Genomic DNA, 25,599 nt, shown 5'->3' with positions numbered 1-25,599 from the left:
ATACATCAAAGCAAATCACAGTACAGAAGGAACAGTTTCGCAATTCATGTGACAGTTGCCACTAGACCTAAACCGGCTCCACACCTCAATAAATTTGTGAACACCTCCAAGACGAACTCTATTTCCTGTCTTTACTGTAAAAGTGAACATGCATTGGAGCACTGTGATACTGGAAAATAAGGCACACAGGGAAAAGCTTGACTTTCTAAAAGAAAAAGGCCTGTGTTTTGGTTGCCTGTGCACAGGGCACCTGAGCAAGAGTTGCGACAGGCGCATCACTTGCTTTTACTGCAACAAGACGCATCCCAAAGTGCTACATATTGACAGGAGGCATCTGGAAAGTGGTGAAAATAGCCAACTTCCAAAGGTAAAAGCAGATATTTACACTACGGCGTGGCGCAGTGGGAGAGTGGCCGTGCGCAACCCAAGGGTCCCTAGTTCAAATCCCACCTAGTACCAACCTCGTCACATCCATTGTGTCCTGAGCAAGACACTTCACCCTTGCTCCTGATGGGTGCTGGTTAGCGCCTTGCATGGCAGCTCCCCCCATCGGTGTGTGAATGGGTAAATGTGGAAGTAGTGTCAAAGCGCTTTGAGTACCTTGAAGGTAGAAAAGCGCTATACAAGTACAACCCATTTATCATTTGACTTGTGGCCATACAGGGGCTGGAAACTATGGAATTTTGCCTATCCTGCCCGTTCAAGTAAAGTGCTCAAAGGGCAGCAAAATAATCCAGACATATGCTTTCCTGGATCCAGGAGGCACAGGGACTTTCTGTTCTGAACAGTTGGTAAACACGCTGAACACAGAAGGCCGAAAAACAAAAATCCACTTGCGCACCATGGGGCACAGTAAGGCGGTCCTGAGCAGCATTGTAAAAGGTCTGGAAATCTCTGAGCTTACTGGTAGTGAGTTTTTTGAGCTTCCTGATGTCTTCACCCAAAGGCAAATGCCCGTGTACACAAACAATCTGATTGGTGAGGCAGAACTTGATAAGTGGCCTTACCTCCAAGGCATTAAAATTCCTCGGATAACTGCCAACGTGGACCTGTTAATCGGTACCAACGCCTCAAAGTTAATGGAACCACGGGAGGTGGTTAACAGCCACGGAGAAGGACCTTATGCTGTCAGAACCCTATTGGGGTGGGTGATTAATGGGCCATTACAAGGCAGTGACAAGCACAATGGGAGCCCCACAGTTACTGTTAACCGCACAATCGTTAACAGTTTGGAGGAACTGCTTATGAACAAGTACATGCATGATTTCAATGAGCAGGGGTCCAAAGATCAAGAGGATATGTCAAAAAAGGGAAAGAAGCCCAAGAACAGCAGGAAGACACCAAAAAGAAAACGGAGCGCAGATGACAGTGACGATGAAAAAAAAGTCATTCGAATGCGAACAATACGCCAGGCAGTCTCCAAGGCCGTGTCGAAACAGCGGGAAATCCTTCTGGGGGACGGAGGCCGTGAGGATGGAGAGCAGGATGACCCAGAGGAAGCTTACCTGGATCCTGATGAGTATGGCAGTGAGGAAGACTTCATGGTGGAAGATGACGAGGACAGCAACTATGGCAAGTCCAAAAAGAGAAGAGTTCCCCGAAAGAGGAGGAAGAAAGCGACCCTGAGAGTCCTTTGGGAGAAGAAGAGGAGGAAACTGAGAAGAACAAAAGCTCTCCTACCCCCAAGGTGATGAAGAAAGCTGATGGCAAGGAGTAGGAAAAGAAGACAGCTACAGTCCACATGTACTGTTGGTAATACATTACCAGTATTGGATGTGCATGAGGAAATGCAGGCTGTGAATGTGAAGGCATGGAGTAAAATAACTGCATTATTGCAAAAAGGGAACATAAAACCCTAAGAGTGTTTGTTTTAGTATTATGGCTCTATTTTTGTTTTATTTATTTCAAATTGAATTGCTCTGTTCATCACGCCAGTAGCAATTAGGGGCTGGTGTGTTAGAGCCAAATACACTTTCTGTCTGTCAAATTGATGACGTCACTGAAGGGGTTGGCTCCAAGGTCAAGTGCCTGTCTATTTAGGAAGGAGTCAGGATCTTACTCAGGTGTTGCTGAGTAGAGGCGCAACAGTTTTTGATTGTGCCAGGCTAGTGTTTGTTTGCTCCAGTGTATTTTCTGTTTTTGTACAAAGTGTATTATATAAATGTGACTTTATGATATTAAATATTTTTGTTAAACATGGACACAATTTTGGACATCAATTATTAGCTGGCTGCACACGTCTGAACTAGCTTCATTTATATTCGGCAACCAGTAGCAGTAATAGTATAGGACTTTACCGCTACACATGGTAAAAATGTAATGGGTTCAAGTTGGATTTGAACAACTGAGCTATCGAAGAGATTGTTTTTTACTGCTTTTTAATGTAGCCAATAGGATGTTTGTGTGGGTGGGACAATGCTATAAACTTTGAGAGAACAGGATGAAATGACAAGGAAATGAACACTAATACCTTTTTTTCCGATATACGATCAAAATATTCCCACACGGTGGAAATGATCTCCGACGACGATGAATGACAAATGACCAACGACAGAAGTGCGGCGATTCTGTTGGCAGCAGCATCTCGTTGAGAGGTGCGCTTCCTTATAAACACAGGTTGGCGCACAGGTGCCAGTGCGACACAGTTCGCGCATCGGTTACGTGACCAAAACAGCTCATGATCGGTCACGTGACTTTCTAAGAGCGGTACGCGCACCGACACAGGGTTTTGCTTTATGAGCTCGACGCATGCGCCGATGCATCAGTGTTGCCGGACCTATCACTAGTGGTGGGTGTCACCCTTGTATGTTTTGGACCACCTCTTTGGCTAGAGTAGTTAGGTATGTTTTTGGTTTATGCTAATTAAATAGCTTTAGTTAGTCCGCTTACCTTTCTTTTCTAGAGGTGTATTTTGGTATGTTTTGTTCATTTCTTTGACAGCACCTGTATTCCCAAGCTAGGCTAGTGTTGTGTTTTTGTTAGCATTAGATGGCAGCCATCACAAGTGGCTGGCAAGAAAATAGGTAGACAAAAATTGGAGTGATTAAGCAGTACTGGGTGTCCCTCAAGTCTGTATTGTTTGTGTATGCGTTTATACTGCATGTAATGAATACTTCCTTTAGTTTAATGGATTCATTTGAACATATTGTATCTATGATGTGTATGTAATATTTTTTATGACTTAATAAAAATAGAATTAAAATCATCATTTAATTTGCAAGTATTTAATTAATAACATAAAACAAACAAACAAACTAAATAATAATGTGTGTATTATGTGTTCAGACTTAGGTCAGCTCAGAGCCTAGGGGTTTTCAAAACCCTTCTTAAGACCTACCTCTTCTCGCTGGCATTTGACCTGAGCTGAGTCTGCCCACTAGGCCACCATTTCTAGTCCAACCCCCCACCACTTCGCTTTAGTTTTATTTTTTTCTATTTGTCGCACTTTTTATTACAAGGATTTTTATTTAGCACATTTTTTTACTTTTTAGTCGACTCCTTTTACCATATTGCTGTTTGCACTATTTTGTTCAGCACATTCTTTGTTTATGTTGCTCTATGCTTTTTTTACCCTGTAAAGCACTTTGGTTCAATTTAAAAGTTGTTGTAAACGTACTATATAAATACAATTGACTTGACTAGTTCTTCTCAAATAGTGGTGTGGGCTCCTCCAGGGGGGCAGTTGTGTGCTTTATCAGCATCATGCAATGTCATGCTTTACACTAAAAATCAAAAAGCTGTGCACTACAAAACAAGTTAATTATAGCTATTTTTTACTGACTTCCTCATTTTAATTAAAAAAAAAAAAAACCCTTACAAAATTTTTTTTTTTTTTTTTTTTTATAGGTTAAAATTTTTTGTGTTATGCTGTGTTAATGTTGCTGAACAATCAAAATTCAGCATTATTTATTGAGGTTATTTAATTTTATTTTTCAGTATCCAATGGTTTTATATGTTATAAATAATATTATTGTTTAATTTCAGGCAAATTGATGCACTTTGAATATTTTCTGTTACAGACTAAAGAACAATGTCAAAGTTATTCCTAGTTGTAAGTTGATTAATAAGTATTTTGTTTTCTTTAAGGTTAATAGGAACACAATGAGGCAGCAAGGCTCTGATGGCAGCAACATGAGGATTCCTGGTTTGAGTCCAGCTTCCGCTAGCCTCGTAATGGCCGTTGTGTCCTTGGGCAAGACACTTCGCCCACCTTGCTACCAGTGCTACTCACGCAGGCGAATAAATGTGTGGTGGTGGTCAGAGAGGCAGTAGCCACGAATTGGCAGCTACGGCTACAAATGAAGCTTACCATCATCATCGTGTGAATACGGATTTAATAAAAGAAGACTTCTCAGTTTTGACAGTAAAGCCCTTTAAGTGTGTAGAAAAGCACTATATAAAACTAATCCATTATCATTATGTTTAATGTTATGCAGAGGTGTACTCAAGGGCGTAGAATTGGGTAGGGACGCTATGGACACGTCCCTACCCATATCCAGCCGCTACTGTGTAGTCACTATCAATACAAGCGCTGCCCGTAATGTTTAGTCAATGATTATGGCACAGAAAGGGTTAAATGTCGGTCTCTGCTAGAAGTCCCGCCTCTAACCTAAATATCGCTCCCTGATTGGTTGCCAGTTTAATGCTAACTTACATGTGATTGGCTGTCCCCGCTGTCACTCCTGCTTATAAAAGCCAGCCAACATGCTAGTTGCTAGCGACTGGACGAGAGGCGGTGCAACTGTCAGTGTAAGTTGTTAACATGTTCGGCATTTGTTGTTCCTGGCACACGGTAGCTAGATGGATTTTAATATCAGTGCTGTGATTTACATTGTGTTTGTGTCTGTTTGCGTGCGTGTGTGCTGTATGTTTTGAAGGATGTCAATGAAAAGAAAACTGGATATAAGAGACTTCTCTAGGAGTCAAACGGTAAGTTACTTCAAGGGTGAATAGAGGCTCAACAATATTGAATAATTCAACAATATATCACTCCAGTCACGCCCCTTAGAGTGCTGTAATGAGCATATACCATGGACTGGAGTGATATATTGCTTTTATAAAACTGTTATCAATAAAGGCAATATGAAATAGGAATACTCAATCAATTTAATGTAGTTTTATTCAACCAGAAATACATACTATCCAATAAAATAGCCTTTCTGTGGAAAAAAATAGTCCCACCTATCCAGACGTTAGCTCCAAATTAGCACTGCATCTCGTCTTTTTCGCCGTTTTTTTTTCAGGTGAACGTCAATGCTCAGTCCCCTCTACCATTGTTAACCCTCCCCGGAGGTGAACGTTAACCGTGAACATGTGAATTCAACTACTTTAGTCCGTTTTTTAACATCGTAAAAACATCAGCTGTCTTTTACTACGGACTGCAACAGTCCATTGTCATGGATACATGACAACAACTTCCATTCATACCAGTCATACGTGCCTGAGGTGGAGTGATAGCCTACGCTGTGATAAGGCTTTATAATAGTAGCCGTGCTCAATATTTAAACCACGGTTAACAGCCAATCAGATCACCGGATTTCACCTTTCCGTTTTATTTTTTAAATTATTTTTTAGTTTCATGTATTTGTGTAGAAGTGAGCAACGGTTTGAAAATACCAATTAACAAAAATTTGTGGTGGAAATACAATAAAACCTCACTAGATTATCATTTTTAAGGAGACTTAAAACATGGCTTAGAACCACCGTGACACAAGTAAGACTGAACAATCTTGCTGTGTGCCATGTCCATCAGGGAAAACTGGACAATACTGACCTGAGAGAAATTTGCCAGCAGTTCATTTCTGTGACAGACCGGCGGAGGCATGTGTTTGGCTCTTTCAAATAGGAACAACCAGTGGACACTAATCTGCTTGTATTTGAGTATTAGTGACAAACATATTTACAGTACAAAAGCAGCAATAGAAAGAAGTCGATGAAGTGAAAAATTGTGAATGATTTAAACACAAGTTGGGGAAAAGATTATTACAGTTCATTTATGTTTATTTACAATGTTGTATTGCATTAATGTATTTCTGATGTTGTTGATGGACAGTAGGCTATGTTAATTGACAGTATGATGCACAGCTGCACTACAGCCCTACACTAAAAATTAAAGATGAGAACACTTCGAAGTTGTCTCCTTTGCTTTCATTTTAGTTGCTTTACCCTATAACATCTGCATGACGTGAAATTATGATTGCTAATGTAAAAAAAAAAAAAGGAAACTTTCAGAGTGCTGCGTTGGAGCACTTTTGTGTCCCCACCAATCTCAAAATCAAACCTACTCCCTTGGGTGTACTTATAACAATTTTAAAGATAAATTATACTGTTGATAGTTGCGGTGGAGAGTGAGGATGGGGGGGAAAATTACAGAAAATAACGTAACTTAAATGAAAAGCACTGGTCTATACCAAGAGTGTCCAAAGTGTGGCTGCAGCTATTTTTTACTGGCCTGCGGCACATTCTTTAAGGACTATTATTATATTTAAAAAAAAAAAGGAATGAAAGAGCAAACTGGTGTAATGTAACAAGAACATGTTGATGCTAAATACACAAAGCTGACATGTAGAATGTTACTTTTCTTTAAAAAAATCTAGAAATTGTTTTGGTTTTAAAAATGGAAAAATCCAAATCAAAATGGCCGCCACAGCTTTTGATTTTTCAGTATGCCGCCCTCAGTGAAAAAACGTTTGGACAGCCTTGGTGTAGACTTAGCAGTGCAAGTAAAAGAAGAAAAATATCAGGGCTGCTTTCAGACTTGACTCACAAGACGGCGCTGTTGTATACGATTTTACCTTCCCGATGTTGGAATTGTCCAGGGCAGCATCCACCTCATCCAACATCAAGAACAGAGCTGGTCTGGAACTGAGAAACATAAATGAGAACGTAATAAACAGGAATCATCAAGTTAGATTTAGGGCTGCCAAAATTTAACCAGCTAACTCATGTGATTAATCACAAAAACTGATTGCATTAATCATCCATCCATTTTCTACCGCTTGTCCCTTTCAGGGTCGCGGGGGCTGCTGGAGCCTATCTCAGCTGCATTCGGGCGGAAGGCGGGGCAACGACAGGACAAGTCGCCACCCCATCTGCATTAATCATTAACACATTTAAATTAATCAAGCAAGTTATTTTGAGCATGCAAGCTCTTTTACTTTAACCGATAAACGGTCAGTGATGAGATCAATGCATACGTCAGTAAAAAAATGAGTGAGGCGAGTCCGACTGGTATGCTCGCTGGCAAATCTCACTCCAAAATACATCCATATAGAACTTTAGATTAAATTGTTACCACATTTTGTGCAGATAAATTACATGATTTTAAGTAAATAGTTTACAAATGTTCCTGGATGACATTCTGATAATAAAATTACATTTGTGTACAAATATATATATTTTTTAGCACATTTCAAGTAATGCAAATTTGTAATCGCCTGTGATTAATCAAGATTAATCCAAATTCCAAAATGTGCTTAATCTGTTTTGAAAAAAATAATAATGTCACAGTCCTAGTTAACTACTACAAAAGCCACCCATAAAACTCAGAATTTTGCACTGCAACATGTACATCAGTGCAGTCCAAACTACAGTGGCCAAGTGCGGCTCGCGAGACGTCATGCATATAAGGAGTCTGGCCTGCAGGGTCATTTAAAGGCTTACTGAAACCCACTACTACCGACCACGCAGTCTGATAGTTTATATATCAATGATGAAATATTAACATTGCAACACATACCAATACGGCCGGTTTAGTTTACTAAATTGCAATCTTAAATTTCCCGCGGAGTTTCTTGTTGAAAACGTCGCAGAATGATGACGCGTGCGCGTGACGTCACGGACTGTCAGGACATATTAGCCCAGCACCATTTGCGGCTAAAAGGTCGTCTCTTCTCATCGCGCAATTACGAAGTATTCTGGACATCTGTGTTGCTGAATCTTTTGCAATTTGTTCAATTAATAAAGGAGAAGTCAAAGTAGAAAAATGGAGTTGGGAAGCTTTAGCCTTTAACCACACAAACACACGGTGATTCCTTGTTTAAAATTCTCGGAGGTGAAGCTTTACTATTGATCAGAGCGGTCAAGCGAACATGGTTCCCGACCACTTGTCAACCGGCAGGTTTCGGTAAGAAAATTGTGGTAAAAAGTTGCCTCTTACTGGAGATCAGCTGAGCTTGCGCCGTCCATGCAGCTGACGTCGACTTCCCTCAGAGACTAGCCTCAAGACACCCGTGGACACACCCCTCCGACTATCAGGTACGATTCAATCTCACTAAAACACTAGCAACACAATAGAAAGGTAAGAGATTTCCCAGAATTATCCTAGTAAATGTGTCTAAAAACATCTGAATCCATCCCAAAGCAATTGCCTTTTTTTTTCTTGTAGTCCTTCGCTATCAATATCATCATCCACAAATCTTTCATCCTCGCTCAAATTAATGGGGAAATTGTTGTTTTCTCGGTCCGAATAGCTCTTGCTGCTGGAGGCTCCCATTACAAACAATGTAAGGACGTGAGGAGCCCTCACCCTTGTGACGTCATCGTCTGCTACTTCCGCAAAGGCAAGGCTTTTTTTATCAGCACCAAAAGTTGCAAACTTTATCGTGGATGTTCTCTACTAAACCCTTTCAGCAAAAATATGGCAATATCGTGAAATGATCAAGTATGACACATAGAATGGACCTGCTATCCCCGTTTAAATAATAAAATCTCATTTCAGTAGGCCTTTAAATACATTTTGAACATCTGACAATATTGACGCTGCAACTTTGATGCCATCCTCTGGACAACGTGAGTATTTCAGGTCAATGATCATGAAATGTTCCCCGCAGGAAAACAAAGCACAGCATTACTTATACGACACAATCTAAACAACCTTTCTCGAACCTTCGCCACCCCATCCTTTGTGGACGGCGTGGCGAAGTTGGGAGAGAGGCTGTGCCAGCAATCTGAGGGTTACTGGTTCAATCCCCACCTTCTACCATCCTAGTCACGTCCGTTGTGTCCTTGAGCAAGACACTTCACCCTTGCGCTTGATGGGTCCTGGTTAGCGCCTTGCATGGCAGCTTCCGAAATCAGTATGTGAATGTGTGTGTGAATGGGTGAATGTGGAAAATAGTGTCAAAGCGCTTTGAGTTCCTTGAAAAAAATGTAGAAAAGCGCTATACAAGTACAACCCATTTACCATTTCTCTAGTCCTGGAGCAGAAAAAAAAATGCAACCAAAACAAAAAGTCCAGACATAACACAAGTCAGACATAACACAAGCTGCTCACTGAACTTAGTGGATAGTATAAAAAAGTCCACACAACATAACTTTTTTTCTAAATTAGATCCATTTAAATCAATTACAATGCATGATTGGAAAAATGCAAAACACTTTCCACCATTATTCCTGTTTGGCGCATTCTAGCTGCTTGATTTTTCAGATTGATTACAAAACTTTAAAGGAGGTCGTCACGGAAGTAAACGACATAGGAGTCAAACTTTCACATACTCTTATTATTCAATTACCGGTATGTGAATTATATATTCATCCAACTTCTACCGCTTTTCCCTTTCGGGGTCATGGGGGATGCTGGAGCATATCTCAGTTCCCTTCGGCCGGAAGGCGGGGCACACCCTGGACAAGTCCTCACCTCATCGCAGGGCCAACACAGATAGACAGACAATATTCACACTCGCATTCACACACAAGGGCCAATTTCATTGTTGCTAATCAACCTATATATCTATTATACTAATATAAACCCCTGTGTACATCACTGCATTCTAATAGTTTGATTTTTTTCTTTAATTGATAGTACAATGTACAGTGGAGTGCAGTGTTACCTGTACATGGCAAACACCAGTGCCAAGGCAGCGATGGCTTTCTCCCCACCAGACAGATTCTCCATGGACATAAAGCGCTTCCCTGGAGCCACGCAGCTGTAAGTGATCCCGCCAAGGTACGGCTCGTCTGGATTTTCCGGGATCAGAATGGCCTGGAGCACATTTCATATCATCATTGTAGATGTAATCACCTGCAGCTTCTCAACTTTTGAATTTGAAAGGGCCTTCAAAAAGGAACCCAAAGTAGTGGATTCACCTGGACGCCGCTGTTCTGGCATATTTTTTTGTAGATCTGGTCAATGACAACAGACACATGGTTGAAGCACTGGTTGAAAAGCTGTAAGCGTCGAATCTTGACTTGTTCAAACTCTTGGTTGCACTTCTTGACAACTCTGGTGGCGGTGTTTAAGGCTTTAGTAAGGGAAAAAAACAATTAGCAATTATGTGTGGAAAGGTGCATCTATTCCTTAATCCTATTTTCCGAACGGAACATTCGATACCCACACAGTAGACGTAAATGTGAGATATATGAGGGACAGGATGTGCCTTGCCATCATGTGTTTAGTGTCTGTAAACTATAACATTGCAGACTAGTAATGTAGAGTATACTGGTACAAATGAAATATCGCGGTACTAATCAATTTAAAACGGTACTATACCACCTTTGAAAAATACCAGTGCTGCTGTGCGCAAGTGACTCCAGAGCCGAAGCACATAATGTCGAGTGTGTCAAAACGCACACACAAAGTGCATACAAGAAATAACATCTTGGAGAGGAAGAATGGCAAAAAAACATCCTTTCTACTGGTTAATGAAGAAGGTGCATGAAGCGCAATATGGAGGTATTTGGATTTCATAATTAACAGTAAAGGTGACACTTAAAACAGGGAAGCGCCACACTGTAAGTTTAGCTTTATAACAGGCCTCGCAAATGTGGCGGTGAGTATTACCACCTTTGCTTCAAACTTAGGTAAATATTTGAATAGTAAGCATTCAGATTTATAAAGAGTGACGGGTAATGTAGTTTTCGCAAACACACACATGCTACTCTTATAGGTACACCAGCTCCCCTGCTGTGCACATGAAGATACGTAGACACGGTTACATTGCTGGTTGGATAGATGCCAAATATTAGCACAGCTAAAACCGCCCAGTTAGCTTCAACTAATGCAAGGGAAATGACTGAATTTTGTAACAACATCCTACAACGTGTTTTTATCTTTAACAAAATTGTGTGTTACTTGCTTCATGGCTAATCTGTGTACTTTTATCCATAGTTTTGTTTTTAGTATTTACTAATAATTGTATTTTTCTTAGAGCACAGACCAGAATTGGCAACCATAAATCATTAAGATTTTTATATAATGTCCATAAAGGTTTTTAAATTTTTGTAACCCAATACTTGATTATGGCAGACTATATGTAATAATGTTTTGAAAAGTATCGACATACATTTTGGTACCGGTACCAAATTATTGGTATCGGGACAACCCTTGTGCATATCTATCCGGACTTTAAAAATTGTCCATTAAGTCTCCTGTTTGGGAACACTTGACCTTCCCGGTGAAACATGTAAACAAAAAAGAGTGGATAAGATGAAAGCAGTGTGCTGTCATAGCTCAGTAAAGATGGGGACTTTAAACTTCAACCAAAGAAAGAAACTTTACTAAAAATAAAACAATTATTTACACTCTTCAAACCCATACTGTTGCAATTGTCTGCACTCTCATTCTTGACAATTTTTTAAATTTGGCATATTCTAACAATTACTAAAAAACAAATGATTAATTCATTATTGTTAATATACACAAAATATATAATTTCCTCTTTTATTGGAGTCATTTATATGTTTATTACCTGCCCACAGTTTGTAATTTTGTAAATTTAAAAATCCTTAGTTGTTTCACAAAATTTAAGTAGTTTCACATTTTGTTCCCTTACTGTACATAAAATGAACCAAACTGTGATTATAGAGTAAATTACTGCCCACACTTTGATGCATCTCAATTGTTAAAAAGTGTTGGTCGGTTACACTAAATATGATTTCATCCAGTGTTTGTCATTACCTGTGTTGAGTGTGATACATTAGGGGTTCTTAACCTCTTGGACCTCAGGGCTCAGCTTTTACATTACAGAAATTTAGTAATCTTCTTGGTTTTAATGCCCATCCATCCATCCACTACCGCTTATTCCCTTCAGGGTCGCGGGGGGCGCTGATTCCTATCTCAGCTACAATCGGGCGGAAGGCGGTGTACACCCTGGACAAGTCGCCACCTCATCGCATTCAATAAATATATCTGACCTACTCACAGTTTATAGCCTTGTAAAATGACATGAAAACGTGTTAATCACGATTATTATAAAGGCTAAGTCGGACTGATTAAAAAAATAAATACTAATCAAATATACTGTAAAATAAGGGACTCAAAAACATATGAAAAATAAATGTAAGTACAATTACGCAGTGCTAATATAAATTAAAAAAATATAAAAATAAAATAATATATATGTTTCCTAAATAAACTGTTAAAAAATGATAGTGTACAAACCCCGCTTCCATATGAGTTGGGAAGTTGCGTTAGATGTAAATATAAACGGAATACAATGATTTGCAAATCGTTTTCAACCCATTTTCAATTGAATGCACTACAAAGACAAGATATTGGATGTTCAAACTCATAAACTTAATTTTTTTTTTGCAAATAATAATTAACTTAGAATTTTATGGCTGAAACACGTGTAAAGAAGTTGGGAAAAGGCATGTTCACCACTGTGTTACATCACCTTTACTATTAACAACACTCAATCAACGTTTGGGAACTGAGGAAACTAATTGTTGAAGCTTTGAAAGTGGAATTCTTTCCCATTCTTGTTTTATGTAGAGCTTCAGTCGTTCAACAGTCAGGGGTCTCCGCTGTCGTATTTTACGCTTCATAATACGCCACACATTTTCGATAGGGGAAAGGTTTGGACTCCAGGCGGGCCAGGAAAGTAACCGCACTCTTTTTTTATGAAGCCACGCTGTTGTAACACGTGCTGAATGCGGCTTGGCATTGTCTTGCTGAAATAAGCAGGGGCGTCCATGAAAAAGACGGCGCTTAGATGGCAGCATATGTTGCTCCAAAACCTGTATGGACCTTTCAGCATTAATGGTGCCTTCACAGAAGTGTAAGTTATCCATGCCTTGGGCACTAATGCACCCCCATACCATCACAGATGCTGGCTTTTGAACTTTGTGTCGATAACAGTCTGGATGGTTTGCTTCCCCTTTGGTCTGGAAGACAGGATGTCGAATATTTCCAAAAACAATTTGAAATGTGGACTCGTCAGACACCAGAACACTTTCCCACTTTACATCAATCCATCCTAGATGATCTCGGGCCCAGAGAAGCCGACGGCGTTTCTGGATGTTGTTGATAAATGGCTTTCACTTTGCATAGTAGAGCTTTAACTTGCACTTACAGATGTAGCGACAAACTGTATTTAGTGACAGTGGTTTTCTGAAGTGTTCCTGAGCCCATTTGGTGATATCCTTTAGAGATTGATGTCGGTTTTTGATACAGTGCTGTCTGAGGGATCTAAGGTCACGGTCATTCAATGTTGGTTTCCGGCCATGCCGCTTGCGTGGAGTGATTTCTCCAGTTTCTCTGATCCTTTTGATGATATTATGGACCGTAGATGTTGAAATCCCTAAATTTCTTGCAATTGCACCTTGAGAAAACGTTGTTCTTAAACTGTTTGAATATTTGCTCACGCAGTTGTGGACAAAGGGGTGTACCTCGCCCCATCATTTCTTGTGAAAGACTGAGCATTTTTTGGGAAGCTGTTTTTATACCCAATCATGGCACCCACCTTCTTCCTAATTAGCCTGCACACCTGTGGGATGTTTCAAATAAGTGTTTGATGAGCATTTCTCAACTTTATCAGTATTTATTGCCACCTTTCCCAACTTTTTTGACACATGTTGGGCATCAAATTCTAAAGTTAATGATTATTTGCACAAAAAAAATGTTTATCAGTTTGAACATCAAATATGTTGTCTTTGTAGCATATTCAACTGAATATGGGTGGAAAATGATTTGCAAATCATTGTATTTTGTTTATATTTACATCTAACACAATTTCCCAACTAATATGGAAACAGGGTTTGTAAATGAAAATACAGCTTAACCAATTTAGTCATAATTTTTGTGCTTAAGAAACTTCGCTATGACTTTAGCTGCAGACATCTTTTGTTTGTTTGAGATTGTCATTACTGCCACAAACAGTGGGAAAATGTATAACGGCTCCAGCCTGTACGGATCACAGCTGAGAATCATAGATAGTTTTTTTGCGGCCCCCTATGGATTAAGAAACGCTGGGATGAACAATAGTACATGGTCACTTGATCAAATGGTGGCCTGAGATACTTGCGCAATATGTTTGGGCTTCAATATCGTGAGAGCCAGAAGTGAAGTGAAGAGGAATTACCATCCGTCAGTCCCTGTAGCTTGTCTTTTAACTCCTTCATCTTTTCCACAGCTTTTAAATTGGGTGTGATGGTTTGATGCAGCTGTTCCTCTATGGAATATACAGACTCCCTCAATCTCTCTATCTTGGCATCCACCTCCTCGGCAGGGACGTCCTGTGCACACACACACACACACACACACACACACACACACGTTAAACCACTTGCTGGTTTTACCATCGTGGTAGAAAGAGGGATGAGTCACCCTAATCTGGGCATCCAGGCAGGAGTAGTCGACAACAAGCTCGGCCTCTCTCTCAAAGATGTTCATTGTGACCGAGGTACCTTCAGATTCTGTGTCCAGCTGCCGAGAACCCAAAAAGAACCCCCACAATATGAGCAAGCGTGTAACACAGGGGTGTCCAAACCTTTCTACTTGGGGGCTAAAAAAATGTGGTCGAGGGCCAAAACTGACTGCATGTAAAGCAATCTATACATAAATATTACATTATATATGAATATAATGAATATATAATTAATATGGATGTTAAGAGTATGTGAACGTTTGACTTCTACCTTGTTTACTTCTGTGAAAACCTCCTAAAAGTTTTGTAATCAATCAGATATATCAAGCAGCTAAAATGCGGCAAACATGGACAAGTGTGTGTTTTGCATTTTTTTTCCATCATGTATTGTATGGGTGTAATTTTGAGTTTTCTATGGTGCGTGGACTTTTTAAAAATAATATCCACAAAATTCAGTTAGCAGGTTGCGTTATGTGTGATCGTGTCTGTTGACTTTTGTGTTGGCTGCCCCCCCCATGACTAGGGAAGGTTGTTTGATTGGATCATATAAGTGAATGCTGTCATGTGTTCATCTCAAATTGACCTGAACTACTCATGTTGTCCACAACATATATATATATATATATATATACATACACATGCACATTATATATATATATATATATATATATATATATATATATATATATATATATATATACACACACACATGCACTGGATAGTTTGATTGGGAACACTAAATTGGCCCTAGTGTGTGAACGTGAGTGTGAATGTTGTCTGTCTATTTGTGTTGGCCCTGCGATGAGGTGGCGACTTATCCAGGGTATACTAAGTTAAAGTTTAAAGTACCAATGATTTTCCCACACACACTAGGTGTGGAGAAATTTGTCCTCTGCATTTGACCCATCCCCTTGATCACCCTCTGGGAAGTGAGGGGAGCAGTGGGCAGCAGCGGTGCCGCGCCCGGGAATCATTCATGGTGATTTAACCCCCATTCAAGGCATGCGGTAAAAGTAAGCAGGCGCTAATAATTTTAAAACCACTTCTCAACCCTGCGCTTACCAGTGGCATGCAGTAAAAAATTTGAGTGTGATAAAAAAATAATAATAATAATTCTTCCGCGGCCCGGTGGTTGGGGACCACTGCTCTTCAACATGTCATCACGCCCACCTTTACACCATGCTATCTGCCTGCCTGCCAGCCGGACGCATGCATATCGCTACTTCTCATACGAGACTGCAATGCATACTTGCTCAACAGCCATACCTTTTACACTGATGGTTGTGATATAAACGTCATTAACACTCTTACTAATATGCGCCACACTTTGTGAACCCACACCAAACACATTTCTGGAGAACATTAGCTCTGTAACACATTATAAACGCAACATAAGAATTACCCAGAATTCCAATGCATCCATGACTCTTGGCTATATTATACACGCGCCCCCAACCCCGCCTACCTCAAACGACGCACGGAGGGGGGGGGGGGGGGGGGGTTGGTGCTAGCGGGGTGTGTAATATAGCCAAGAGTCATGGATGCATTGGAATTCTGGGTAATTCTTATTTTGCGTTTGTAATGTGTTACAGAGCCAATGTTCTCCAGAAATTTGTTTGGTGTGGGATCACAGAGTGTGGCGTATATTAGTAAGCGTGTTAAAGTTGTTTTATATCACAACCATCAGTGTGATCTGTATGGCTGTGGAACAAGACCCCTGGTTTAGACATAGTAAAAGCATAAAAAAACTCTTCCGTCATTTTGGAACTGACGACAGGGGAAGCGTCACTCGTAAGCATGCGCTAATAAATTTGAGGAGCAAGTTTGACCCGGCAGTAATTCAAGGCAGGCGCATATTACATGCCCGGCGGCTATTCAAGGAAATACGATCGATATATATATATATACATATATATATATATATATATATATATATATACATATATATATATATATATATATATATATATATATATATATATGTATATATATATATATATATATGTATATGTATATATATATATATATATATGTATATATATATATATATATATATATATATATATATATATATGTATATATATATATATATATATATATATATATATATGTATATATATATTTATATATATATGTAATATATATATATATAAATTAGCTAGATCAGTGGACTTGTGGTTAGAGTATCCGCCCTGAGACTGGAAATTCGTGAGTTCAAACCCCAGCCGAGTCATACCAAAGACTATAAAAATGGTACCCATTGCCTCCCTGCTTGACACTCAACATCAAGGGTTGGAATTGGTGGTTAAATGACCAAATTATTCCCGAGGGCGGCCACCGCTGATGCTCACTGCTCCCCTCACCTCCCATCGGGTCAACATGGAGAAGGGTCAAACGCAGAGGATAATTTTACCACACCCAGTGAGTGTGTGATTATCGTTGGGACTTTAACATTAACTTTTTAATATGGCGACATAGTCACAGCAATAAAACTGTCAGACATTAAAAATTAATTGGAAAACAACTCGCAGGCCGGAGTTTGGAGACCCCTAATGTGTAACCAGACATTAGCAGGAGAAGTTTAAATGCTTGATGGAGTCGCTTACGGTGGCAGACTTTTCAGATGTGTTTTTACCTGCACCTCACTGATTTCTTCCAGATTTCCTGAGAGCATAGATATTGGCAAGTCATTGATCTTGCAGGCCAGCAGCAGGTTGTGGCGGGCTAATTGTTTTTGCTCCAAGTTGCTCTCCACGGACATCACTTCTCCCTGACGTTTCACCAACCATCTGGAGGCGAAAGAAGTTTCTTCTTAATAGAGCTAATCTTTGTGGTGTGGAAATATATGAAAGTATGCATAGACCAGGAATATGGTGGCGTTTATGTCCAACAGAATGATGGAATATCCACACCTGATTTTCCCCAAATTATATTCATTTTCAACCATCCAGGTTCTGTAGCAGTAGGTGTGCACAATAATTATCAGGTCAATATGAGGAATTATGACATCATACCAATACATCTGATACCAATATAATATAAGTGCAATAACCGACAAAAAATAAAACGCTCCAATTAAATGTGCTGAACGATATATTGACCTACAAATTATTGCTGATAAAGGATATTAATGTCAACATTAGTTTGGGACCAAATTAACTACTGATGAAATGATAATACATAATACTAATTCAAGTATACACTTTCAAACTCAATAAATGTAAAAGTATTTCTGTTTTTTTAACCATGTAATTGGAATGTAAACTTTTAAATATACTGTACAAGTTCAATAAAATAAACAAATACATAAAGGAAAAGGTGGTGGGGAACCCACAAATATACACAACCAAAACAATGAATACAATGTCGAAATAAATCTATTGTGACCAAAATTATCACGATTAGCATTATTGTCTGGGTACTATTGAATGTGCTCAACATCTTATTATTACGGTAGTGTTAAATGTGCTCAAAAGGTACTTATACACACACTAAAATCTTTTAACCGAGTTAAAAAAATATTTTGGGGACCGATACAAGTGTGCTTTTCAGGTTTACAGCTATGAAACTGCATTCACATAACAACAAAACAAAAAGCGTTCAAAATGTAAAATCATCTAAAAATCTAAATAATGGCTCGGGCTACTTTTAAGAGGTTCAAAACCAGCTTTATAATATTTGAATACAAATTATAACAAATTATATATACCCTATTTTGTATCGTGCAAACACACTCCTCATTTAGTAAGGATGCACGATTCTCTGCCCCACAATATTTACATATCAGTTACCAGCACCCGGGACAAGCCGTAGAAGACGGATGGTTGGATGGAAGGTACCGATTACACCCTGCTTCCCAAAATCAATAGCAATACCTCAACTAGATGTATAATTTTTAAAATTGAGATTCAAGTGCAGTTTATACACACCTAGAGGTAAAAACGAGTCAAACAGCGGTATGGTTTTAGTGTACCTGTTGATTTGTCTAGACTAGGGACAGGTACTGTTCACATCTGAAAACCCAATTCCTACTACCTGGGTATCGATACCGGTACTCAACGGTACCAATCATTAGTACTTTTGTGTGTTAATAAATGTTAATTATGTGATAATAACAATTTATTCTTTAAAGTAACATTTAAAAATGAGCTGATTATAATAACTGTGCTGTCCAGTTGTTATATGTTGTTTTCTTTTATCATGTGAGTCTCATTTTTAATGCAGTTGCACTTCCAAGACATTGGATGGCAGTACTGTATAGGCTATAAATGGTACTGTATGTTGAAAAGTAAAACTTGTCTTTTTCCAGAAAGTTGACTGTGTGACTTGCGCCCTACAAAGTGTTTAAACTGTAAGTATTGTGCTTATTACAGACCAGCTGTTTGATTGTTAACTTTCATCTTAGTTGTAGGTTGTGGTTTTTTTTAACATGTTTGGAGATATATTGAAATCGCAACGTAAAATCGCTAATTCTAATAGTAGTTTTCTCACCCCAACTCAGAGCACAGTTTAGGCAATCTCCCCTCATTGGAGCAATTGTATTTGTTTTTTAATGTTATCCATGTCACATTCGGGTCACACAAGAGCGAGAGTCGTGTTCCCAAGATGCGGAAGGACAGGCAGGATGCATTGCGCAGGTAAGAAGAGTCTTTTACTTATTTCTTTAAGTAAGTCAAAAATTAAAAAAGCAAGAGACGTGCCACTGGGAAGAGCAGGAGCCCAAGGCAAAAACTTGGAATATTCTTAGCCTGCCATCAAAAAGCGTATGATGTAGCACTAAGCTAACATGAAACATAAACAATATTACCATGCAACGAATGTAACTGCCAAAAGGCGAAAAAAAAGGTCATGACAATCGGAATATACATATCAGTGCGACCATAACTCTCCAAATTGTTGTGATATTTATCGCACACCTATATTATTTAGTTTAGTTTAGGTATTTTAGTTAAGGTATTTGCAAAAATGGCATACATCACTAGTTATTTGTCTTACCGCTTACTCTCTTGGAGGCGCAGTATTTTCTCCTCCAGCTCAGATTTAAGGTTTGCTACTTGTCCCTTCTTTGCCAGCAGTTGGGTGTTCATCTCCTGCAGATGTTTGTCAACTTCTTTAACGGCCCCTAATAGCTTCTCTTCATCCTGAAAAGAGAGACTGAAGATCGCGCTAAACAATTTCAATAAAGTTACAGACTACAAGACGCGAACATATTTGATGACTTCTGAGCATTTAAGAAGCAGGCTCCATTAAAAAAATATTACAGTATATTCACGCTAACCTTCCTCCTCTCAGCAATGACACTTTCTTCCTTGTCGATGGACATCTGCGTTTCAGCAAGTTTCTTCTTTTGCTTCTCGAGTTGCTCTTGTTCATACTCCAGCTTGACATTCAAGCGCATTATTTGGCTCTCAAACTCCAAGCTGAAAGTATCACAGTTCAGTATCATGTTGACTCCGCCACTGACTAAGCCTGACAAGCCTTTTTGTACCGCTTCATGTCGTGCTCTTCGTGCAGTTTCAACTGCTCCTGCTCAAACACTCTGATGTTGTCCACACCGATGTCCGCACAGAAGTCCGAAAACACAGAATCTTCTGTCTAAGTGAGCAAAACATCCATACTTAGTACGTTTCCATGCGCTAAATTAGTCTGATTTCTCAAATAATTAGGGTTTCTTTAATTTTCACAGAAGGCCCAGTTTCTATGCTCTATCTCTAATGCCATTTGCTATGTGCCTTTTGTACATTGTGGTAATTTCAGATTATTTAGCTATGTGGGAATATAAATACAAAACCAGTGAAGTTGGCACGTTGTGTAAATCGTAAATAAAAACAGAATACAATGATTTTCAAATCCTTTATAACTTATATTCAATTAAATAGACTGCAAAGACAAGATACTTGCGTTTGAACAGGAAAACTTTATTTTTTGCAATTATTAGCTCATTTTGGAATTTGATGCCTACAACTGTTTCAAAAAAGATGGCACAAGTGGCAAAAAAGACTGAGGAAGTTGAGGAAACCTAATCAAAAACTTATTTGGAACATCCCACAGGTGAACAGGCAAATTGGGAACAGGTGGGTGCCATGATTGTATATAAAAGCAGCTTCCATGAAATGCTCAGTCATTCACAAAGAAAGATGGGGCGAGGTTCACCACTTTGTGAACAAATGCGTAAGCAAATTATCCCACAGTTTAAGAACAAAATTTCTCATGGAGCTATTGCAAGGAATTTAGGGATTTCACCATCTACGGTCCGTAATATCATCAAACGGTTCAGAGAATCTGGAGAAATCACTCCATGTAAGCAGCAAGGCCGTGACCTTTGATCTCTGTGACGGGACTGCATCATAAAAAAAACTGTCTAAATGATATTACCACATGGGCTCAGAAACACTTAAGAAAACTACTGTCATCAACTACAGTTCGTCGCTACATCTATAAGTGCAAGTTAAAACTCTTCCATGCTAAGCAAAAGCCACTCATCAACAACACCTAGAAAGGCAGCTGGTTTCGCTGGGCCCGAACTCATCTAAGATGGACTGATGCAAAGTGGAAAAGTGTTCTGTGGTCTGACGAGTCCAAATTTCAAATTGTTTTTGGAAACTGTGGACGTCGTGTCCTCCGGACCAAAGAGGAAAAGAACCATCCTGATGGTTATAGGCGCAAAGTTCAAAAGCCAGCATCTGTGATGGTATGAGGGCGTATTAGTTGTGTAAGTTACACATGCCTTGGGAAGACAGCCTTAATGCTGAAAGGTACATACAGGTTTTGGAGCAACATATGTTGCCATCCAAGCAACGCCTTTTTCATGGACGCCCCTGCTTATCTAGCAAGCCACATTCTGCAACGTGTCATAACAGCGTGGCTTCATAGTAAAAGAGTGCGGGTACTAGACTGGCCTGCCTGTAATCCGGACCTGGATTACAGGGCAACTCCCTCTGAAGCTCCTGGTATTTCAGCAAATGAACATTTTTTAAAAAAAGCATTATTTAAAGATTTTTTTGTGTTTAAAGAATTTAAAAATGATCAACAGAGTTCACATAAATACATATCCCATTCATCCAAATGAATTACTATGTCTGTTTAAGTCTCTACAATAATTACATGTGTTCACATCCACAGGAACAACATGGGTTAGCCAACTTTATACAGCATTTACAACCTTCCTAGAGTTCACTTCACAACTACAGATGGTTCATCTAGTTGTTTACATTATTTACACATTACTTTGGTTCATTAACACCTTACTTTGGCATTAATTGACAGCTACTGTGTTTTCTTTCCAGATTAGTCACCGATAAACACAACCAATATAAACAGAATACGAGTTCAGAAACGCTCAGAATAATTGAGGATCAGGGACTACATATTGTCGGCAAACGACGCGTGCAGACGCCTATAACGGGCAATGTCATTGGTTGATGTCGTCAGCTGATAGTAGAGCTAGCCAATCTGGTGCCTTCACACATTGGCATTATATTATATAAATGACCCTGGCGGCGCCAAAATCGGCGGAATTCCACGGATCCACGGAAAATTCCCATCCCTGCAAATGTGGCCAAGTAGACGCATTGTGGGTTTCCTGGACGTCGTCTACATCCCTAAAAGAAAAATCGAAAAAAGAGAATCCTTCTGCCATCTTCCACTAGTTTTTTATTATTTATTAATTGTCCGCTTGAATATTCCGTTCTCTTCTCCGACTCTCTCTTCGTCTTTTGAGATGTGCGTGTCTGTTGTGAGGTCCCTTCCTGGATCGATGACTCGCCCTATCTTGCCTCTAATTGGCCTGTCTGTAATGTTTTGCCCTAATCTTAACCAATCGTGACTCATCATAGTAAACTAACCAACCAAACATGGATTTTCTTATACGTAAGCCAAGCAATAATCATTGATGTTACCGTTTGTACATACTATGTGGTGAATTATAATAATAATAATTGCTGACTTGCATGTCAATTATGTCGTCTCAATTGTTGGATGTGGACCTCTAATTCTTACATCACTAAAGAGAGTAAGAGCAATGATGTTGTGAATGTTCTCAATTAATGAGATCGATGAAGTCATGTGATCTACCACTATAATCTATTGTTGTCTACTGACTAGCAAAACATACACACATTATTTTCACTCTATATTAATTTTACTGTGTTTACAAAGAAATGGCAAAAGACGGCTGTTAAGTTTTTATTTTTCCACCAGTTTCTCTTCCGGCCGGCATATGCTGGCGTAATGTCCCGTATTTAAAGTGTCTTTTTTGAGACCATCCTCACTTTTATTAAACTGATATATTTTTTTAATTATATAGTTGAACGTATTGACTTATTTTGAGCCAAGTCATTTGAGAAATCAGACTAATAAGTGCATGGAATCAAACTGACTAATATATATAAATGTGAAGACAATAATGGCTATTCTGTTGATACCAACACTTGCGTCACACTGTGTTGGGTCGAAGGTGTTGTACCTGTTTAATCTGGTCTCGGAGGTCTTTCATGGCAGCTTCTTTTGCTACCACACTCTCCAGCTGCATCTGAATCTCTGAGTCTAGGTTTGCCAGTTCACTTTCCATACGAGAAATGTCCTGAAATTGTACAGCATTTTCATTGCAATCATTAATCAGACACCTGAAATAAGTATTGTAATAGAGGACACATCCAATAACATCCCAAAAGAGCTCAGATTAGGGCTACACGATTATGACCCAATAAATAATCATGACTATTTGTTATTAATTTTGAAATCACTAGTTATCAACGACCGTTATTCAATTTGTTAGGTAAAACAACAGGTCAACAATTTACATGTGGACCTGTTAATGTGGTTTATGTGGTCTCCGGGGTTGGAGGAGGCCCTTTGTAAATGTGATGTCATCATGTAATTTAAAATTAAATAGTCTAATAATAGGGCTAAATATCCATGCTGTATATTTAATGACAAATATTTGTGTTATTGTTCATTATTAGTGTTAATGTTTCATATTTCCTTATTACACAATGCCTTCCACTTTATTTATCCATTTTTGATGTTTTTCCAGGGCCATTTGAAAAACAGCCTCGTATCAAGTGTGGCCAGTGCAACATCAATTGGACACCCACCCCTGACCCAATTCAAATGGACTCAAACTTTTGCACATAAGAATGGCCGTAAAAAAAATTATGTTGATTATGTGATAAAATTATACGTATACATATGAAAAAAAATGTATATACATATAACGTTGTGGTCAACATTTACATACACTTGTAAAGAACATAATGTCATGGCTGTCTTGAGTTTCCAATACTTTCTACAACTCACAATGGTGTAGAAAGGGTACATCCTGGACAAGTTGCCACCTTATAAATCATTCATCCATCCATTTTCTACCGCTTATTCCCTTTCACCCAGAAGATATATCTGAAGCTGCCTTCTGCTTCTCATAAAGTAAAACTTGAGACACAAGCGAACATTATTGTTTTAACTTGATATTTTGTTGTCACTCAACTGTAAATTATTTTTTTAAATATTTGCTTAAAACAGTCAATTTTCATGGACTTTTTTCTACACTGTAAAATACATGTTTGTAGTAATAAATATGATGAGAACATTTGAGCATTGTGTTTTTATTTAATTAGAGTAAGTGTTTGTCATAAACATTCTTGACACTTTTACACACTATACAAAGTCCTTTTTTCAACATATATTTGAATTCTTCAAATGTGTATGTATATATAAATATATATGTGTGTAATATATATATATGTGTGCATGTATATATATCTATATATATATATCCATATTTACATATATGTATGTATGTATGTATATATATATATATATATATATATATATATATATATCCGTCAACCAGCAGACCACTCAGAGCCACAGCTTGTACTTCCGAACCAACAATTTATTTCTGATGTTTGTTAGCCAGCACAATACAAGGAAATCGCTACACCTGATAGATGGAAATAATGCTGTTTTTTGAACATGTGATAGCCCTGTCATATATGGTTAGGAAAAATCAACAGGCAAAGTTTGTCCAATCCACATTTGTTTGAGTCTTCCTTACCTTTCATATAAAAAAATTATTGATATTTAACTAGATTATTAGTATTGTTTAGGAAAAAATGTGCATTCCTCTAAGATAGCATGGAAAATATATTTCAAAAAGTAAATTCTGTGATCATACCCCTTGGCATTTAGGGACGTTTTTCTTCAAAAGGTTATCCAGCTCAATTTTGGAGTATTTGAGGCGGACCTGAACCCCCTGAGTCTCAGCAACAATCTGCCTCAGGTCTGACTCCCTCCTCCTGAGCCTCATCAGATCCTGAAACACAGCAGACATAGTTCATCCTTCTGGTGCGACATAGGGCTGGGCGATAAAGTGATAACGATATCAACCGCAAAATAAATTTTCCTTACTAAAAATACGAGACAATTTTAATAGAGGGGACAGACTGACCTCTCCAGTTTAAGCTGCACAAGTCGGTAACAAACTCAGCAAGTTCACTGCAACATGACTTGGAGAAAAGGATACAACCTTGTCTTGCAACATGCATACTTTATTATAACTTTTAGCAACAAATCTGGGGTCTGCAGCTTTTGCAGTGTGCATTTGCAAGGGGCTGCCGTCATCGCGCTTCTGAATAGAAGAGTTAATTCTGACCGTCCAACTGTCTTCCAACGTTATTCCTGCATTGCCACACATATCAAAGTCGACACAGGCCCCCAAAATTGCTGTCCAAGGCTATGCCTGTACCAATGGAGTTTGTATTTTCTTTAAAAACGTTCAAATGTTTACTTTGGCAGACTTTTAGTTTGAAATACAGTTTGTATCCTGAAACATATTATTGGTATAATGTACATGTCATTCTCGACTCCTGACAGAAGAAAAAATATTTAAAAGGGTTTTACTATGTAAAACCATCTTTTCTTAGCTATTGGAACCTGTTTTGTGCATTAGGGATTCCCATAAGTTCCAAAAATATGAATTTAAACCATGGGAACCTAGCAGAGATATTTAAAGGGA

At 38.8% G+C, this 25,599-nt stretch overlaps 1 protein-coding gene and 1 long non-coding RNA gene across 4 annotated transcripts in view; one reads left to right on the top strand and one right to left on the bottom strand.

The window, feature by feature from the left end:
• Positions 1-25,599, bottom strand: part of smc1b (structural maintenance of chromosomes 1B) — a 47,925-nt gene that overhangs the window by 4,809 nt on the left and 17,517 nt on the right. The window contains exons 13-23 of the mRNA XM_061894452.1: positions 24,760-24,897; positions 23,050-23,166; positions 20,074-20,180; positions 19,864-20,005; positions 19,581-19,726; positions 17,221-17,374; positions 14,546-14,644; positions 14,301-14,454; positions 10,087-10,241; positions 9,831-9,982; positions 6,795-6,864 (exon numbers count right to left, since the gene is read on the bottom strand). Coding sequence (XP_061750436.1) covers positions 6,795-6,864; positions 9,831-9,982; positions 10,087-10,241; positions 14,301-14,454; positions 14,546-14,644; positions 17,221-17,374; positions 19,581-19,726; positions 19,864-20,005; positions 20,074-20,180; positions 23,050-23,166; positions 24,760-24,897 — 1,434 coding nt within the window. The remainder of the gene's footprint in view (positions 1-6,794; positions 6,865-9,830; positions 9,983-10,086; positions 10,242-14,300; positions 14,455-14,545; positions 14,645-17,220; positions 17,375-19,580; positions 19,727-19,863; positions 20,006-20,073; positions 20,181-23,049; positions 23,167-24,759; positions 24,898-25,599) is intronic.
• Positions 4,694-24,132, top strand: LOC133549239 (uncharacterized). Of its 3 annotated transcripts, XR_009806055.1 has the most exons (6): positions 4,694-4,749; positions 4,878-4,929; positions 7,012-9,946; positions 18,895-18,936; positions 19,170-19,222; positions 23,620-24,132. It is a non-coding gene; the product is annotated as an uncharacterized LOC133549239 (long non-coding RNA). The 3 variants fall into 3 exon arrangements; XR_009806054.1 differs by having other exon boundaries at positions 4,722-4,929; XR_009806056.1 differs by lacking the exons at positions 18,895-18,936; positions 19,170-19,222; positions 23,620-24,132 and adding an exon at positions 17,245-18,887 and having other exon boundaries at positions 4,722-4,929.

The sequence above is a fragment of the Nerophis ophidion genome, linkage group LG03 (genome assembly GCF_033978795.1).
Source record: "Nerophis ophidion isolate RoL-2023_Sa linkage group LG03, RoL_Noph_v1.0, whole genome shotgun sequence".
In the NCBI taxonomy this organism is placed as follows: domain Eukaryota; kingdom Metazoa; phylum Chordata; class Actinopteri; order Syngnathiformes; family Syngnathidae; genus Nerophis; species Nerophis ophidion.
Note: the sequence above shows the minus strand (reverse complement) of the source record. Positions and strands in the feature narration are given on the sequence as shown.